This window comes from Peromyscus leucopus, chromosome 1, assembly GCF_004664715.2.
Source record: "Peromyscus leucopus breed LL Stock chromosome 1, UCI_PerLeu_2.1, whole genome shotgun sequence".
Lineage (NCBI taxonomy): Eukaryota > Metazoa > Chordata > Mammalia > Rodentia > Cricetidae > Peromyscus > Peromyscus leucopus.
In genome coordinates this window covers 327,313-345,711 of record NC_051063.1, presented here as the reverse complement: position 1 = coordinate 345,711, position 18,399 = coordinate 327,313, and the positions used below count along the sequence as shown (strand labels likewise).

The following is an 18,399-nucleotide window of genomic DNA, read 5'->3' as shown; positions in this document are numbered from 1 at the left end:
ACTGGTGTCTCAGTGGTGTGCTACCAAGTCCTGAGTGCCTTTCTAACCCATAGGTTCCCCTCTGCCGCCCACACACCTTCACACGGGCACACTTGGCAGACTCACAGCCGCCCGCACACCTGCACACGGGCACACTTGGCTCACAGCCGCCCGCACACCTTCACACGGGCACACTCGGCAGACTCACAGTCGCCCGCACACCTTCACACGGGCACACTTGGCAGGCTCACAGCCGCCCGCACACCTTCACACGGGCACACTTGGCAGGCTCACAGCCGCCCGCACACCTTCACACGGGCACACTTGGCAGACTCACAGCCGCCCCCCCCCCCCCCCCCACCGCCCGCACACCTGCACACGGGCACACTTGGCTCACAGCCGCCCGCACACCTTCACACGGGCACACTTGGCAGACTCACAGCCGCCCGCACACCTGCACACGGGCACACTTGGCAGCTCACAGCCGCCCGCACACCTGCACACGGGCACACTTGGCAGGCTCACAGCCGCCCGCACACCTGCACACGGGCACACTTGGCAGGCTCACAGCCGCCCGCACACCTTCACACGGGCACACTCGGCAGGCTCACAGCCGCCCGCACACCTGCACACGGCACACTTGGCTCACAGCCGCCCGCACACCTTCACACGGGCACACTTGGCAGGCTCACAGCCGCCCGCACACCTGCACACGGGCACACTTGGCAGGCTCACAGCCGCCCGCACACCTGCACACGGGCACACTTGGCACGCTCACAGCCGCCCGCACACCTGCACACGGGCACACTTGGCAGGCTCACAGCCGCCCGCACACCACCTTGCACCACGCGCGCACACCTGCCACGGCACACCAGCCGCCCCCGCACACCTTCACACGGGCACACTTGACTCACAGCCGCCCTGCACACACCTGCACACGCGGCAACACTTGGCAGGTCGGTCACAGAAAACCGTGCTGCCTTGATGGTGCTAGCAAAACAAATATGTTTAGTGTTTGACAAAGCCCAGCCACCTCTGCCTGCCACACAAATTATACCTCAAAGAAAAACCTTGTGGGAGGGAGGAGGTGAAATGGAGGCTTAGAGCCTTTGCCCGGATGGCTTGCTTGAACGTAGTTACCTTTTTGGCGGGGGTTGGGGTGTCGTACTACAGATTAAACAGCCTCACATATGGTAGGCATGTGTTTCATCACTGAGATACCCTCCCCCCCGCCCCAGCCCTCTTTACACTTTTAATTCCGACATAGGGTTTCACTAAATTGTCCATGCTGGCCTTGAACTCACTCTGTAGGCAGGCTCTGAACTAGGCAATGCTCCTGCCTCAGCCTCCCAGAGTGGTGTGAACATTCCTTTTAAAATAAAAGTTATGGTGTGGGGCTGGACAGATGGCTCAGTGGTTAAGAGCACTTGCTGTTCTTCCAGAGAACTAGAGCGTTCATGTCAGCTAGCTAGCCCACAACCATTTGTAACTCCAGCTTCAGGGAGCTCTGATACCCTCTTCTGGCCTCTGTGAACATGTGCACTCACATTCACAGACACAGACACAGACACACACACACACACACACACACACACACACACCCCCCCCCCCCCCCCACACCACACACACACACACACACTACATGTTCAAAAGAAAAGATGAGAGTGGAGTTGAGCAGACACAGTAAGTCCATAATATGTATAGACAGTGCCACCGACAGCAAAGAGGTTTATGGAAACCCTCCTGAGAAAATCGGCAGCAACGTGGTTCTGAGATCTGCCGGCTTCCATCTGGGCTGTGGGCAGGTGAGGGCAGTGAGACCCAGCAGGCACATGGACTGTTTCCAAAGAGCCCGAGAGTGAGGATCCCAGCCACTCACGGAAAGATGTTAATGGCTGGCCATTTGTGAGAATTGCTGTCAAATCCCTGAGAAGGCAAAGGCTGTTCATTACCTTCACACTCACGCTTGCTGTTAAACATTTATAGACTTGGGGGGAGAAGAGAGAGGGGGAAGGAAACTGCCACCAGGATGGATTAAACCAGTGTAAACACTGCAATACTACTAGGCTCAGTGGGGCCGGTTGCTCCTTGGAGCCCCCATCTGCGTGGTGTGTGTGTGTGTGTGTTGGTTTCTTGAGACAAGGTCCTACTTTGTAGTCCAGGCTGTCTCTGAACACACAGCCTTTCTCCTGCCTCAGCCTCCTGAGTGCTGGGATTGTGGGCACTACCACACCCCATGCTGGGTCTACGCCGCCTCCGGTTCTGGATTGCTATGTTTTTTGAGGCAGAGTTCTAATATGGCTGGAATTTCTGTGCAGGGCTGATTCCTGGATTGTAGGGAATGGGTTCTCAGAACATCATTGAACATGGATTCGATGCTGATTGGCCTGTAGGTTAGACATCTGTGCTCTGTGTGCTCTCTGCCAGGAAGGGGTGTGTGTGTGTGTGTGTGTGTGCATGCACACACAGCACCAGCTCAAGTTCAGATGCATCTTCACCCTGGCTGTGCCTCGTACGAACTCTAGTCCTGCAGACCCAAGCTAGAAAAATCAAAGCCGTGAAGGAGTCAGACGTGCTTTCCCCTGTTCTAAGTGAGGCCGTGGCACCTGGAGTGGGTGGGGACTTTTCTTCCGCCACTAGCCAGTTAGTGGCAGAGCAGGCCTGGGTTCTGTTTCCCTCCCTGTCAGCAGAGTTTCGTCGTCACATGTTATGTTCCATGTCACCCCCACCTCCCGCCACCTGCTCCACAGAAGCTAATTGTGTTTGGGAAATTTAAGTTTGTTTTCTCTGCAGAAAGTTTCCTTTTTGCAGGGCTGGGAGATGGCTCAGTGGGTAAGCAGGAGGACCTGAGTTCGAATCCCAGCACCCATGTAAAAGAGCTTGGCACAGCTGCACACCCCTGGAACTCCAATGCTGCTAGGTAGAGATAGGAGGTCATTGGGGCTTGGTGGCACCAGCCGAGTTCGAAGTTCAGTGAGAGACCCTGTCTCAATGGGACTAAAATGGAAAGTGGCAGAACAGAACACCTGATGTCGTCCTCCTCTGGCCTCTGCATGTGCCTAGGTGTGCACACATGCACACACGTGTGCACATTCCCCCCAGATGTGCCCCTCCCCTTTTAGACAACCCACCCACCCCATGTTCACCTTGCCCTTTCTTCAATGCTGAATCTTAGTGGCCACTGCGGCTTGGTGCAGAAGGACTTTTCCTGGTCACTTTAGAATGAACCGGAGCCTCCCCGACCCAGAGCTGGAGACACTAACCTCCCCCTTATTCCTCTCCCACAGATGCGAGCGTCCACATGGGGTGCATTTCTGAATGGTGTTCAGGGCTCTGGGACACATTTGGGGTTTTGATGGATCTTCCTCTCCAGTCACCCCTCTCTAGAGATGGTGTCCTCTGCCTCATGGTCAGGCAGTGACATTTTGGAGGAGTGATGTCAGTGTCCCAGGTGACTTTTATGGGGATTCATTCCTTTACTGAGGAATGCTGGCATTCCTCTCTGTTGGGGCCCACCAGTTCCCGTTCAGGTGGCAGAGGCCCAGTGTGCCTCAGGAGAGTCCTCATGGCATCTCTGATTAGGAGAGAGGCGGACTTGCTAGTTAGTTGCTGATGCCACAATTACTTCACTAGAATTGGGAGACATACGGGGTTGGAGCGGGCACCCCTGGGAGCAGTGAGCCTTTCAAGCTCTCTGGGAACACAGGGACAGAGGCAGAGCCTGCGGACATGAGTGGGCTTTAGTCCCACAGCGATGAGGGAATGGAGCTGCTGAGATAGAGGGAGTAGCAGCTGCAAAGTCCTGGGGCCAGAAGGAAGTGGGTGCTTCCCCCCAAACCCCACTTTGCCTGGAGCCCCAAGAGTGGAAAGGTCGAGGGTGGGTAGACAGACCCCAGCCTTGCTGGCCCAAGTCCTCATCTTAAGAGTGGTGGGCAGCCCTTTGGGAGCACTCATCTGGAATGGGGGCACCATCTGGGCATTCTGAGGTCAGTTCAGCTAAGCTGGAGTACACTTCCTTTATTGTGGCCCAGAAAAGGCCCAGAAAGGTCATGGATCACCAGGGTGTCTAGCCTAGCTCCCGGAGCAGGAGACCCCATTCCTGGCTTGCAGGAGCCCGGGGCATGGCTCTTTCATTCATTCTCTTCGTCACGTCACAGTGTTGTGGAGGCCTGTCAGTACCAGGCACTGTGGCGGGTGCCAGGCAAACAACACTAACCTGCAGTGGCTGTGGACACAGCCTCAGCGGAGCTGAGAGTCAGGAGTAGAGCTACCAACTTCCGTAAAGGGCCAGAGAGTAAATATTTTAAGATTTGTGGTTCGTATCGACCCTGCCAGAGCTCTCAGCTCTCCAGTGAAGAAGTAAGCTGTAGGCTCTGCAAACAGACACGGTTGCTCTATCAGCAGACACAATGTGGGCCCTTGGGGTGTGCTTGGCCCGGCCCTGGGTTAGCAGGACAAGTTCACTAGAACACATGCATCAGAAGCGGTGGGAGCCGGTAGTGGGTGCAAAGGAGGCGTGGCAGGAGATGGGGTTGGGGACGATCTTTTGGAGGACAGTCTATGGAGGTGCTGGGACAACAGATTCGTGAAATAAGGAAGATCTTGAAGGGAGAGGAGACAGCTCTCTCAAGGACTCTGAGCAGGAAGTGCTTGATAAGAGGTCAGTGGGGCTGTCTCTGAGCTGTTTGGGGGCATGGGGCACAGGTGGAGTGGATAGACAGGCTGGTGACAGGGACAGACTGGGCCCATGACGACCTCAGGCCCAATCTAAAGGGCCAGAGGAAGCAACGAAGGACAGTTTCCCAGAGTGGACATCGGAACAGAGGGGACCTGGGGAGACTGAGGTAGAAGAGGGGCTTGACTCAAGATGGACATGGGGTGCAGGGGATACTGAGGCCTGGTCTGTGTGTTGGGAGGTCAGAGGTCAGGATTTGTCGGTGGCTGGGGTAGGAGTCCCGAGAGTTGAGGAGCCAAGGCTGACCACATTCCTGATGGAGAAGGGAGAGCCTAGGAGGAAGAGTCGGTGTGGGGTGGTGGGGACCGCCATCCCTTGGTGGCTCTGCAGAAATTCCCCAGTGAGGAATGTAAGGCACCAGGCTTGGAGATCAAGGGACAGAGTGAGGTGACTGAGCAGCAAGGTCTGCTGGAGTGACACTCTTTTTAGTGATGGGCCCTTGAGATGGGACAGCAGAGACCCAAGATGGCCGCTGCTGTTTAAGTCTCCCTGCATCCCTCCCACTAACAGTTTGGGGGCCCCGTAGCCATGATCCTGACTTTTGGGAACTAAGGGGCTCCTCTGAAAGAGTTCTGAGCCTACTAATTCCATGTCTTTGGGGATTCTTGTCCCCTCCTGGGTCACATCTATAAAGGGACATGAAGGAGCAGGTAACCCTGGTTCTAGAAAGTTTCTCACACTTGGGTGTGGACATAGACAAACACAGACTCCACGCATCCTAGAATCCCTGTGGCCCCTCTGCGTCCCATGGCCACATCATAGGTGTGAAAGGAGGAGGCCAATTGCAGCCCCGGAGAGAGCAAACTCTAGTCATGGGGCTGTGATCCACATGGACACGAAGTAACCTCACTGGGGAGGGAGGCTCAGAGTGCAGATACGTAGCTGGAGCACTCACCGTTCGGCTGTGGTCTGTGGTGCCGTGAGCTGTGGAGATATAGAATTCACTGTAACAACTTTCACTGTGTTCATGCAGGTGTGCATGGTGTGTATGGGTGTGCACGTACATATGCATACATGCACATGGAGGCCAGATTTGGTGTTGGATGTCTTCCTCAGAGGCTCGCCACCTTCTTTTTTTTTTTACCACAGGGTCTCTCCCTGAACCTGTAGTTCATGGATTTGAGTACATGAGTAGGCCAGTGAGCTCTGGGGATCCCCATCTCTGCGTCCCCAATGCTGGGGTTACAAGGATGTATTACTGTCATGCCTGACTTTTATGTAGGCTCTGGGATTCGAACCTGGGTCCTCATACTCGCATGGCATGCAGTTTACGCACCAAACCATCTCTCCAGCCCCTAAAATGCGCTTCTGAGGGGCAGGTTAGGTTCAGCCTGGAGGCTACTAGGTCCCTTTGCCTTCCACACTGCAGGCAGCCACTCGGCTGGTGTAGCCAACGCCTGTCGTTCTGGACTCTCTTGAGGGAATTTGGGATCAAGTAGCTTCTTCACTTGACTTGTGGCAAGCTCAGGGTTTGGCATGGTGGGGTAACTGAAACCAGCCAGCGACAGGAGCCCACGCCCACCCATGACTGTGACTCTGCACCCCGATTCTGCTTTAGAGGCTTAAAGACCCCCTCCCCCCTTCTCTTTCCAGAAGAACCGAACGCACATAAGGCCATCAGCTCACCCTCCGGACTCGCATACCCGGATGATGTCCTGGACTATGGCCTCAAGCCAGTCAACCCCCTCGCCAGTCTCTCTGGCGAGCCCCCCGGCCGGTTCGGAGAGCCGGATAGGCTAGGGTTCCAGAACTTTCTGAGCCCCGCCAAGCCAGCGGGGGCTTCGGGCCCGAGCCCTCGGATCGAGATCACTCCGTCCCACGAACTGATGCAGGCAGGGGGGGCCCTCCGCGGGAGAGACGCCGGCCTGCCCCCCGAGCAGCCGGCCCTGGCCCTGGCCGGCCTGGCCGCCGGCCCGCGGTTCACGCTGCCCGTGCCCGGCTTCGAGGGCTACCGCGAGCCGCTTTGCTTGAGCCCCGCTAGCAGCGGCTCCTCCGCCAGCTTCATTTCTGACACCTTCTCCCCCTACACCTCGCCCTGCGTCTCGCCCAATAACGCCGGGCCCGACGACCTGTGCCCCCAGTTTCAAAACATCCCTGCTCATTATTCCCCCAGAACCTCTCCAATAATGTCACCTCGAACCAGCCTCGCCGAGGACAGCTGCCTGGGCCGACACTCGCCCGTGCCCCGTCCGGCGTCCCGCTCCTCCTCACCCGGTGCCAAGCGGAGGCATTCGTGCGCAGAGGCCTTGGTGGCCCCCCTGCCCGCAGCCTCGCCCCAGCGCTCCCGGAGCCCCTCGCCCCAGCCCTCGCCTCACGTGGCACCCCAGGACGACGGCATCTCCGCTGGGTTCCCCCCCACGGCTGGCTCTGCTGTTCTCATGGATGCCCTCAACAGCCTGGCCACCGACTCGCCCTGCGGGATCCCCTCCAAGATATGGAAGACCAGCCCTGACCCGACCCCCGTGTCCACCGCGCCGTCCAAGGCGGGCCTGGCTCGCCACATCTACCCCGCCACCGTGGAGTTCCTGGGGCCTTGTGAGCAGGAGGAGGGGAGGAATTCTGCTCCCGAGTCCATCCTGCTGGTACCACCCACCTGGCCCAAGCAGCTGGTGCCGGCCATTCCCATCTGCAGGTGAGTGGGGCTTTGAGAGCTGTGTGTGCCCACGTGCACTCTAGGAGCTGGCTTTCTTGTTATTTACCCTAGTGGCCTGTCTCCCGGAATTTAGTCACATGGATGTCACTTAAATCCTGGTTTAGACACCTTGCTGGCTCTGAGTACCTGAGAAGGATGTTTGTTAGCTTCCCCCAAGCCTTAGTTTGCCCATCTGTAAAATGGGTAACATGGGTGTCTCTGATGCAGCAGGCGGTTGTGGGAGTTATTGTACAATATGCATGATGGCTGTCCCCTAGGGCACATCATTTACTCCTTCATTCAGCAAGAACTTATAAAGTTCCTACTGTGTGCTGGATTCCTTTATAGTACTGATAGCTGTGAGCTGGCCAAAGAGTGGACCTCAGCATGGAACACCCGCTTCTTCATTCTAAGAGGAACCATGTATGAGGGGCATCTATTGCTGCTCTGTGATGAGGAGGCCCAAAGAACAATAAATTGCACAGGGTTCAATCCTCAAATAGCTTCAGAACCTGGCAGGCTGAAGCAATGAGTGTGGCTCCCAGGGTAGAGGCTTCGGGATGTGTGAGGACTGAATGTGTGTCCTGGCTCTGCCATTCACTGCCGGTGTGGACGTGGGCATTGTGCTGTCCTCCTGCTGTGCCTGTGACAGACCTTGATACACAATCATGATTCTCTCATTGAGCACACTTAGGAGACTGTTCCCAGAGCAGACATCACTAATCAACCAGGACTTCCCTACCCCAACCCCTGAATCTTTACTGAGCACTTCTTTGGGCCTTGTTCATTTCCTGTGAGATGAGCATAGAGCAGTACCTACCTCATGGTGACTTTTTTTTCTTTGAGAACTAGTTAAAATGACACACGTCAGGGTCCTGGTTTAGAGCCCTTTCAGAGTCAGAGCTCAGAAGAGGGACAGCGGCTGCCATCACATTCTTGCGGGGCATCTTAGTTTCTTTCCGTTTGCTGCACTGAAACACCCGATGGATGACACTTAAGGAAGGAAGGGCCCACAGGTCCCGGGTGCAGCCCATCGGTGGGCGAGTGAAAGCGTCAGGAGCCTGAAGCGGCTGCTCACGCCATGTCTACGGACGAATGCTTGTGTACAACTTTCTTTTTCCTTTTTATACAGTCCAGGATCCCAGCCTAGGGAATGGTGCCTCTCACCGTGGGTGAATCTTCCCACCTTAATCTCATCAAGATGATGTGGGCACACCTAGTGGCCTGTCTCCCCGGTGATTCCAGAGCTCACGTTGACAGTTGAGATGAACCATTGCTCTGGAGCTTTAGGAAGGGCTTCTTTGCTGACAGGCCTGTGCCAGGAGATTAATCTCGTGGTGGAGTGACGGTGGTGACATCCGTGACCACCGATGTCCAAGGAGGCCTGCTGTGCCAGCAGTGCTCTGTGTAGCATCTCGCTTTTTCCTCATGTGAATCTGGGCTGGTGTTATTTGGCATTTAAAAAAAAACTTCGTTTGGATGCTGAGGAGAAGGAGGTGACTGAGGAGGCATGGACTGCCCTCTCCTCTCTGCTCTGTCTGCCAGCTGAAGCACAGGTGGCCTGGGCTGTCACCATCACCCATGTGCTGTCCACATGGTTTTAACAAATGGAACTTTCTCACCTGATAAAGCGTTGTGTTGAATTTGGGGGGAGGGGGCTGACTAAGCTTGTCAGCACCTCACAGGCTGTGCTGAGTGGGAAAGAATGCGCTTGATGGATGGATGGTCTCTGCCATGAGTGCAAATCAGGATGTGCCAAGGAACCTGTGGAGTCCCACAAAGGTTCCTAGTGAGATCTGAGCTTGCTTTATCAGCAGAGCTGCATTAGAGGATTGCTTGTCCATGTGCATGGTTTCTAGGTGATTGGAAGGGTCTGCACTTGGCTGAGTTAGGGAGAGGTCTTTTGCTCGACCCCTTGGCATTCCTATAAAAAGCCTGTTAGAAGAGACAGGAGCGGCCGGGGGATAAGGCTCCAGGTCCTCCCAAGGCTATCTTGTGTTCTGTTTCTTTCCCCTCTATCCTTCTGTCTAAGTCTCTTATCCCTCACTCCTCAAGAGTACCCTGGGGTAAAGTGTGGGAGTCGGTCTCCCAGTGGGGCTCCCACAGGAACGCATGTATGTGCCACTTCAGAGAACTTTTGAATGTGTCAGTCTGTGAAATGAAACTGCTTGTCTGCCCACCTACCCACCTACTCATCAATCCATCTACCCCACCTGTCTCTCCATCCATCCATTTATCCACCAACCTATCCATCCATCCATCCATCCATCCATCCATTTATCCATCATCTATCCATCCATCCATACATACATACATACATACATACATACATTTATCCATCATCCATCCATTTATCCATCCATTCATCCATCCATCCATCCATCCATCCATCCATCCATCATCCCAGGCATCTATGCCATCTACCCACTTAATATTTTCTGAGATCCTACCCAATGCAAGGGTTGCTCTAAATCATTCTATGGTGAGACTTTTCTCAGGCCCGTTTAAAAATAAGTTAGTAAGACAAGAGCCATGTGGAGATGAGAGCGTGTCCTAGACTCGGAGTCAAGGGACTAGAGTCAGAGCCTAGCCCATGTCTCACCCTGTGATCTTAGGTAACGTTTTGTTTCCTGAGACACAGAAGGAAGATTCTGGGTAGATTTTCAAGACCTTGGTTGACTTTTTAATGACATAATTCTAAGCCATGTTGAGTAGCTGTTGTATATACTGGGTGGCATTGAGACTCCAGGAAAATGAAACTTAAAACCTGCCCTCAAGGTTTGCTCTCTACATCTGACACCATAGGCAAATCAGAGAGTCCGTAGAAAATGATGTGTGTGTGTGGTGTGGTGTGTGTGTATAGCACATATATGTGTGTATGTGTCCCTGTATATGTGTGTGGTATGTGTGCATGTACATGCATGTATATGTATGTGTGTGGTGTGTATATGTGTATGTATATGTATGTGTGTTGTGTGTATATGTGTGTGCCTGTACACGTGTGTGTATTTTCAAAGGAAAACCATTAGTGCTAGTGTCATTGACTACTCTGATGCTAAGATCCCCACAGGATTCCAGTATACCCACTTCACAATTGAGGGAACTGAGACCCAGGGAGTTGCAGGTATCTGCTCAAAGTCACAGGGGAGTCAGTGTTAGGGCTGGGACTTGAACTTGGGGGTGGAACTCCAGTCATGATATGGTTGTCCCTTTGCACTTTACATCGGGTTTACATAGTTGGTTCACTCATACCCAAGCTAGATTCCTCTCTGGGCTTCTGGGATGCATTGCTCTGTGGCCCATCAACTAGTAATTGTGAGTGAACCTGAACTCACTCCCAAATGCACTGCTAGTCAAGATAATCAAATACAGAAATTCTCTCACTTATCCCCTGGTCTCTTCACTGTATGACTATAGCAGATTGTGCCTAAGAAAGGTGATGTACTTAAGTCCATGGTGAAGTCAGGACACGCTCCCAGTTGCCACTGAAGCATCCCTGCACTCACATTTGCCCTCTGGAGAAGGAAGTTTTGAGAGTTGATGTTGTGTTCTTCACGATTCCTGGAGGAGAAGCCATAACAGCCACTGGAAACATGCAGGAGCCAACCCATAATGAAATTCGCTTCATACCCCATGAAGCCAGCCACACTGTCTTCATCAGGATAAAAATGAAAGCAAGGGGAGGCCTCTGCCTTGTGAAGAGCTCCCCCATCATGTCTGAGCAATTTGTAGCCCTCAGCATTCAGCATTTTATTCCCCCATCCCTGGGTACAGTTTCCAGAAAAGGTGCCGTTTACATTTAGTGTACAGACGGACTGATGTGGTTTTCCATCCTCATGACCTGGTCTTTCCTTCCCACAGCATCCCCGTGACTGCATCCCTCCCTCCACTAGAGTGGCCACTGTCCAATCAGTCAGGTTCTTACGAGCTGCGGATCGAGGTCCAGCCCAAGCCTCATCACCGGGCCCACTACGAGACGGAGGGCAGTCGTGGCGCTGTCAAGGCCCCGACAGGAGGTCACCCTGTGGTGCAGGTATGGACTCAGATTCTCTCATTTTTCTGCCCTACACTTGTCACCAGGAGATTTACTCTGCCTTGCTGCTGCTTGTGAGGCCAAGGAAATCTCATTTCCTTACTCCCTGGAGGGAGAGAAACCTAAGATGTTGCAAATATCAAGAGCCTACTGGAGAGTTGCATTCTTGGGGGGAAGTCTCCAGAGGGGGTGAAGAAGCGCGGTGTTCATGCGGAAGATGGTCCTTCCTCTTCTTTATGATGAGAGATTGCTAGGACCTGGCAGAGCTGATAGAACTGTGAGCTTGCTGCCTACTTTTTCCTGATCGACATCCTTCATCCTGTGGCTTGTAGATAAACCAGAGGTTTGTACAAGGACAGAAGTGTGATTTTTCCCCCCCTCCAAAATCGTTGAATTCAAACATTCTTCAAATTCTATAATCTGGTTAATGAAGAAGTACCACAGGTGTCTAGGTTCTGGCTGGTGAACCCACACAGTTCAATTAACCAGAATCTTCTAGACATTTCAGTTACTGTAACCATAGGGACCTGGACATGGTGTTCATAAGCACCCTTGAGGGGAGATTCTCAAAAATGCAGATTTTTGCCAGGCTTGGTGGTTCAGGAAGCAGAGGCAGGTGGATCTCTGTGAGTTCCAGGTCAGTCAAGGCCACAGAAGGGGAGCCTTCCTTAGAAATTATAAAACAGGTGTAGAGACCAGAACCCCCAAATGCTAAAATTCTCCCCGAGTGCACTGGGTTTGTTCCCCTGGTTCGGGACTGACTGATCTAAGCACTCGATACTCATGCATGGCAAAGTCATAATGAAGCCCATTGTTCTGGACAATTAATACATTATGTGCCAAGAAGAAAGGAGAAAAAAAGAAAGAAAGAAAAATCCCAGCACAGCCTGTGCTCTTACCCGGCAGCCCTAGAGACAGTTTCTTTCGGTCCCCAGCCCCCGAGGCTCACCTGCCCCTTTCTTTATATCTTGTGTTGTTATTTCTGCTCTGACATGGCGCCCATACAGACTGGCATGTACTGGCTTTTGTTATCTTCCTCTACTGGTGGTCAGCCCAAGTACTGGCTGAGCACGTGTCTCGAAGGCACAGCTGGCTGGTTAGGGCGCGTCTGTGGGAGGCCCCATTGCTTCTCACCGCCTGGCGCCCACCCTGGGCAGTCTGCTTCCGGTGGACCTAGTTGAGCATGAGCTTTGGGCCCTAAGTGGGTAGAGAGCACCGAGGATGCCCTGACTCCAAGACCTGACCACTGGACGATTGGTAGATCACTACACCCTAGTGAGCCAGAGGGCTGAGCTTCCCGTCCTATTCAGGTCCCCGGCTGTCCGCGTCACCATCACCCTCTGTGCTTGTGCAGCCCTTGGCCGAGGCCTTGAGGCTCCTGAGAGAGAGACTGCCTTCTCAACCATGGATTCCAGCTGCCGGGAGGCTAAAGTCCGTCCGGTCAGCTCACAGGGGCTCCACACTGTTTGATTTCCAGCCCTAGGCCTGGAAGGGAAGCGAACATGTTCTGGCCTGCCTCATAGGCACCCCTGCCCTCAGGGCCACGGTTCGTCTTGAGTCTCTGTGGCAGGAGGGCTCAGCTATTTCAACACACCTAAGAATACTTTGTTTTCGTAAGTCTTCTGTTCGTATCGACAAGGCTTGGCTGTTTGGGGACAGGACCCTGGCGTACTGGTTGCTGGGAGACTGGGTCCTGATAGGAAACTCACTGAAGGAAGACGAGGAGAAGGACCATCAGAGGCAGCTTCCAGGCACTGCAGAGGATGACTGGAGGGTCACTCCAGCATGCCTGACACCAGACAGGCCTGGTGGATACACGGCTAAGCGTTTGTGGCACTTACCCTGCATCTGTACTGTCTGCTGGGTTTGACTCTGAACACAGGAAGAGCAAGGGGTGGTGTGCCTCTTTTGTGAGGGGGAGACGTGTGTAAAGCAGGAGCGAATGCGGAGGGGGCAGAGGTTGGTGGAGTTCTCTGAGGAAGGGGCCGAGGACACAGGACTCTGGGGGTTGGGGGCAGCTTGTGCCCAGGAGCCCAGGAGGAAGGGTACTTGAGAGGATCAGAAAGAGTCTGGTGTGACTTGAGGGGCCAGAGCAGGCAGGGCCCAGGCCGTGGTGTGGGGGAGGGGCTGCGGCTAGTAGACGGCCCAGGAAGGAGACACAGAGGACTCAGTTCTAACTGTCCATGGGGAACAAGAGCTGAGAGGAAGCTCTGTGCACTTTGGTGCATGAGCTGCGTTCATTCACTGGTCACTTAATGCCTATTTGCCGGGCACCTGCTGTGGACCAGGCTAGGTTCTGGGTTCTGAGTATGACAGAAATCTAACAGCCAGATTTTACAGTTAACATGATGATGGACATTTTGGAAGCATTTCCCACGCATGGGACCCCATTCCGTTTTTAATCATCATCAGGGTGAGGTCCCAAAACTTGTTCAAGGTCACTGTTGTTTAACGACGGAGTTCTAGCTGCTTCAGGGCCTTGCTTGCCATCCATGGATGGCTCAGCCTGACTTCCCACTCACGGAGAAAGCTGGCACCCATGCTTCCTGCCGACACTCTGTCCTCAGCGCATCACCTGTGGTCCTGGCTCTGACCCTCTGGCCAGCTCACCGGAGCTCAAGTCCTGGTCCCCCTGAAGATTCCGACTGACTCTGGGTCAGAGGATCATGTCACCACAGAGTGCAGTTGGCTGAGGCTTTGGCTGGGAGGCCATGTGAGAAGCTGGTCTCGGAAATAGGAGCAGATGTGATAGTGGCTGAGATCAAGAGGGAGACAGAGAAAGCCTCCGGCCTGAGCGGAGAAACTCTGCTGCTCCTCGGGGCCACAGAGGACCGAGCTCCAGCTCTCCTACGACTTCTGTCCCCTTCATCTAGGAATGGGCCATGGAAAGTTCCAGAAAGGAGTGGGCTGGATGTTAAGTCCAGAGGAGGCCTGCCATTCTGCACCCAAAGTTCACATCCCTCTTCTGGCCTGTGACTTTGAAAGCCTAACATGAGCTTGTGGATGCTGTAGTCTGTTTCTTTCTTTCTTCCTTCCTTCCTTCTTCCTTCCTTCTTCCTTCTTCCTTCCTTCCTTCCTTCCTCCTCCCTCCTCCTCCCTCCCTCCCTCCCTCCCTCCTCCTCTCCTCCTCTCTCTCTCTCTCTCTCTCTCTCTCTCTCTTTCTTTTTTGAGACAGGGTTTCTCTGTGTAGCTTTTGCACCTTTCCTGGAACTCACTCTGTAGACCAGGCTGGCCTTGAACTCACAGAGATCCACCTGCCTCTGCCTCCCCAGTGCTGGGATTAAAGGTGTGCACCACCACCACCCAGCCTCATTTTCTTCAAAGACACTAGGTGGATTATTATTTAAAACGTCATTGAATGGACTGTGATCACTGTAAAATGAAATGCGGGGCACCCGGGTTTTAGCACAGGAAGCAGATTTTAGCAGGGAGTCTTTGTGGCGGGGGATGTGGCTCCTTTGGCAGACGGCTCACCTTGCAGGCAGGACACCCTGGGCGTCCCCCTCAGCGCTGTGTAAGTGGGCTGGTGGTGCACACGTGCGATCCTAGCACACGTGTTGGCTCCAGACGAAGAATTCTGGAGGAAGCACGGACCTTGTCAGATAACCCTGGCTGTCCCCTCCCCCTGGCAGCGGGCCTCAGTTTTGTGGGCCATGGGCAGCTCCCGAGCACCTGTCCAGGTGGCCCTCCTGTCAGGAGGCTGGGAAGCAGCAAGCTTTCAGTGTCCGGATTGCTGGAGGCCTGCAGGGTCAACCGTTGAATATCAGCCTGTCACTCACCCTGAAGCCGTGCAGGAGAAGGGAGGAAAGTCAGCTGGGTTCCCCTTCCTGGTGAGGGTGGGGAACAGAGCCCCCTCGGCGTGGTCTTCTCAGATAAGTTTGTGAGCTCGGGACTCCCTGCTTCCTTTTTAGATGTGTGACAGGAAGTGGGTCTTGTTGATGGCCATTTGTCAGGCTAGAACTGGTGTGCTAGCATCTGTGGAGGCTCATGGGGCCCTGGATGTGGGGGGAGGGGAGGAAGGTGGGCTCAACAGGGTGGGGGAGCGGAGTGGCTCCCCTGACTGAGACTTCAGAAGAGGAAGAGGCTGGGGGGGGGTGCTCTGAGGTGGCTGAGGACTATTTGTTCATAAGTCCCTTAGCTCTGTCCCCACAGAGATGACCCAATTGGAAGACCCGATAAAAAGAAAAGTGAGGGCTGGTGAGATGGCTTGGCAGGGGCTTGCGGCCAAGCCTGATAGCCTGAGTTCCGTCTCTTAGACCTACATGCTGGAAGGAGAGGAGTGACTTCCAGAAGCTGGCCTCTGACCCCGGCATGCACCCCATGGCACGTTTTCCTGGTTGGGCTAACTGTAGCTGAGATCTTTACTTGCTGCCTGACCGTGTAAGGTGATGACATCCTGTCCATCCACGCAGACGCCTCTTTATTTTCTGTGTATGTGGGAGGCAGCTCGTATGTGACTTGATCCAACCCTTTGATCAGAAGATGAAGATGGGGAAAGGTGGGGTGGGCAGCATATGAACAGAGTCCCTGCTAGAAGCCACCCCCGTGCCCTGTCCCCGATCCTCTGTACCCGTCCCCTCATGTGGCCTTAGTAGTTTAACCAAAACTTCATAGAATACACAGTTCAGGCCAAGGGCATCTGTGGGCCGCCTGTGGCTCTGTGACCTGCCTGGGGGCTGCTGTGGCTGTGGTGACCCCGGGATGACACACCTAGGGTGAGCAGAAGAGGGCAACAGCAGAGTCTGCTGCAGACACCAAGGTCATGGCGCCGCCCGCGGTGTGGGCTCCGTTTCCCCCCCGGAAAATACCCAGGGGAGGAGGGCTGTGCCGTGAGTCTCTCTTAGGAGACCACGTGTCCCCAGTGAGACATTGCAGGTCGAGGCCGAGCACGGAGGCTTCCAGCATGTTGGAGGAGCCATGGCTTCTCAGACGGAGAGTGTGGACAGCAAGGTTCTCAGGCTCTCGCTGTGCACGTGTGTCATCCTAAGAGTGGCACCGTGAGCTTCCCTCGGTGACCTATTTAGTCTGTGGTGACACCCTGGGGCATAGGTGGTAGGATTACTATACTCATTTTACAGACTACAAAACTGGGCCACGGCGCTGAGGCAACCTGCCCGATGTCAGCCGGGCGCTGGTGAGGGCTGGGTGTGCGCATGCGTGATCAGGGACCCGCGGCTGTGCTGCTGCTCACTGGGAGAAGAAAGGGGGCGGGGTATGGGGGGCCAGGGGTTCCAGCTCTTGCTGGCTCTGGGGTTCTGGGTGTAACTTCTGGGGGCTTCATCTCTTAGACTTGTTTTGTCTTGTCGAGAGCTATGGGGACATGGGGCTGGGATGCAGCTCAGCATTAGGTGCATGCCTGGAGGATGGGAGGCCCTCGGTTTGGCTCTCCGTACCACATGCACACACACAAGACGGGTGAAGGCCAAGGTTGGCCACGTGAGCCTGAAGACCTGAGCTGGTTCTCCAGTGCCCACAGGGCAACAGTGCTGGGCTGGCCAGAGACAGGAGGCTCCCCAAGGCTTGCTGGACAGACAGACTAGTGGATCCATGAGCCTCAGATTCAGTGAGGCAGGGTCGTGGACACAGCTGGGCCTTTCTGAGCGCTGCTCGGCCCTCTGTGTCTGGCTGTTTCTGGTTGCACACAGGATCAGATTCCACCCTGACCAGGACCAGGAGACTCAGTCCCAGTTTGCAGATGTAGTCAGAAGCTCTGGGAAGTGAAGGGAACTTGAAACCCAAGCCAAGAAGCCCCAGAGCCTGGTCGTTGCTATGCCTTGGTTTTTGTTAATCTCCTCACCTGTAATCCGTGTGGTACCTGTCAATCTCCTCACCCGTCATCCACGTGGTGCCTGTCTGTTGATCTCCTCACCTGTCAATCATCCACATGGTGCCTGCTGTTTCCAGATGGCTCTGAAATGACCTAGACGTAGGAGAGAAGCATGGAGTGGCATCTGGTTACTTGTGGGAGCTCCATTTGGGGGAGGGGCCAACATGAGTGAGTTGGGACTAATTTCTAGAAGGTTCTCCTACAGCAGTTTACAAGGGTGCTCTGCTGGTTGTGGCAGTGGACAGTGTACCGGGAGTTGGGGGTCAAGCTCTGCCCTTGCCTCTGTCTGCCAAATATGGGGTCTCTGGGGAGCCTGTGGAAAAGGAACCTCTGGTTAAGTAGTTCTTCAAAAGAGAGTGACCATTGGCTGGGGAGATGGCTCAGTGGTAAGAGAGAACACTTGTTCTGCAGACACAAAGTCCTAGTTCAAATCCCTAGTGCCCATGTAAAAAGCTGGGGATAACCATGCATCTCGTAGCCTCGGCGTTGGGGACAGGGACAGAAGGATCCTGAGAGCTTGCTGTCCAGCCAGCCCAGCCAAATCGGTGAGCTTCCAATTCAGTGAGGGTCTGTCTCCAGACAGCAAGGTTGACAGTGATGGAAGGAACTGATGGCCACTGTCTCTTTGCATGCATGCACATGGGAGTGTGCACCCATACGCTCAGGTGCATGCAGCTCACACACACACACACACACACACACACACACACACACACACACACACACACACGATGGTGACCCTATGTGCAAATCTAGCTTCCTGTCCTCATCTGGCCTTTGCTGGCCTCCAGATGCTCTGTGGGTTTAGTGGGTGTGGGGCTGAGGCCTGGGCTGAACAGGGCAGCATTTTCGAATGGTGCCATGACTGAGGCTCCACGCTGACTTGGGTGGCGCCAGCTCTGTCAGCAACTCTCATTGAACTGGACAGTGGAGGTGGGGGGGTGCGCAGTGGGCATGATGGCTTCTCAAGGGTTCTGGGACAATCATGGGTGTATGGACGTCACGGATGCTCCCTTTGAGCCCCTGGCGGACCCACGTGGGCTGATGTCTATGCCCCGGTTCAGGAAGGATTGCTCTCTCTTCTCTATTACTGAGGAAATCAGTAGAGCGTGGCGGGACTTCCCCGTGGAGCTCCTTATCTGGAACAGGCACGCTGGGCCAGGGCCTCACCCCAGCTGGCAAACGCCCTGTCC

At 54.5% G+C, this 18,399-nt stretch overlaps 1 protein-coding gene across 2 annotated transcripts in view; it reads left to right on the top strand.

The window, feature by feature from the left end:
- Nfatc2 (nuclear factor of activated T cells 2) overlaps positions 1–18,399 on the top strand; it is a 116,137-nt gene that overhangs the window by 14,322 nt on the left and 83,416 nt on the right. For both annotated transcript variants that reach the window (XM_028859020.2, XM_028859021.2), the window contains exons 2-3: positions 6,308–7,346; positions 11,208–11,379. In XM_028859020.2, coding sequence (XP_028714853.1) covers positions 6,308–7,346; positions 11,208–11,379 — 1,211 coding nt within the window. The remainder of the gene's footprint in view (positions 1–6,307; positions 7,347–11,207; positions 11,380–18,399) is intronic.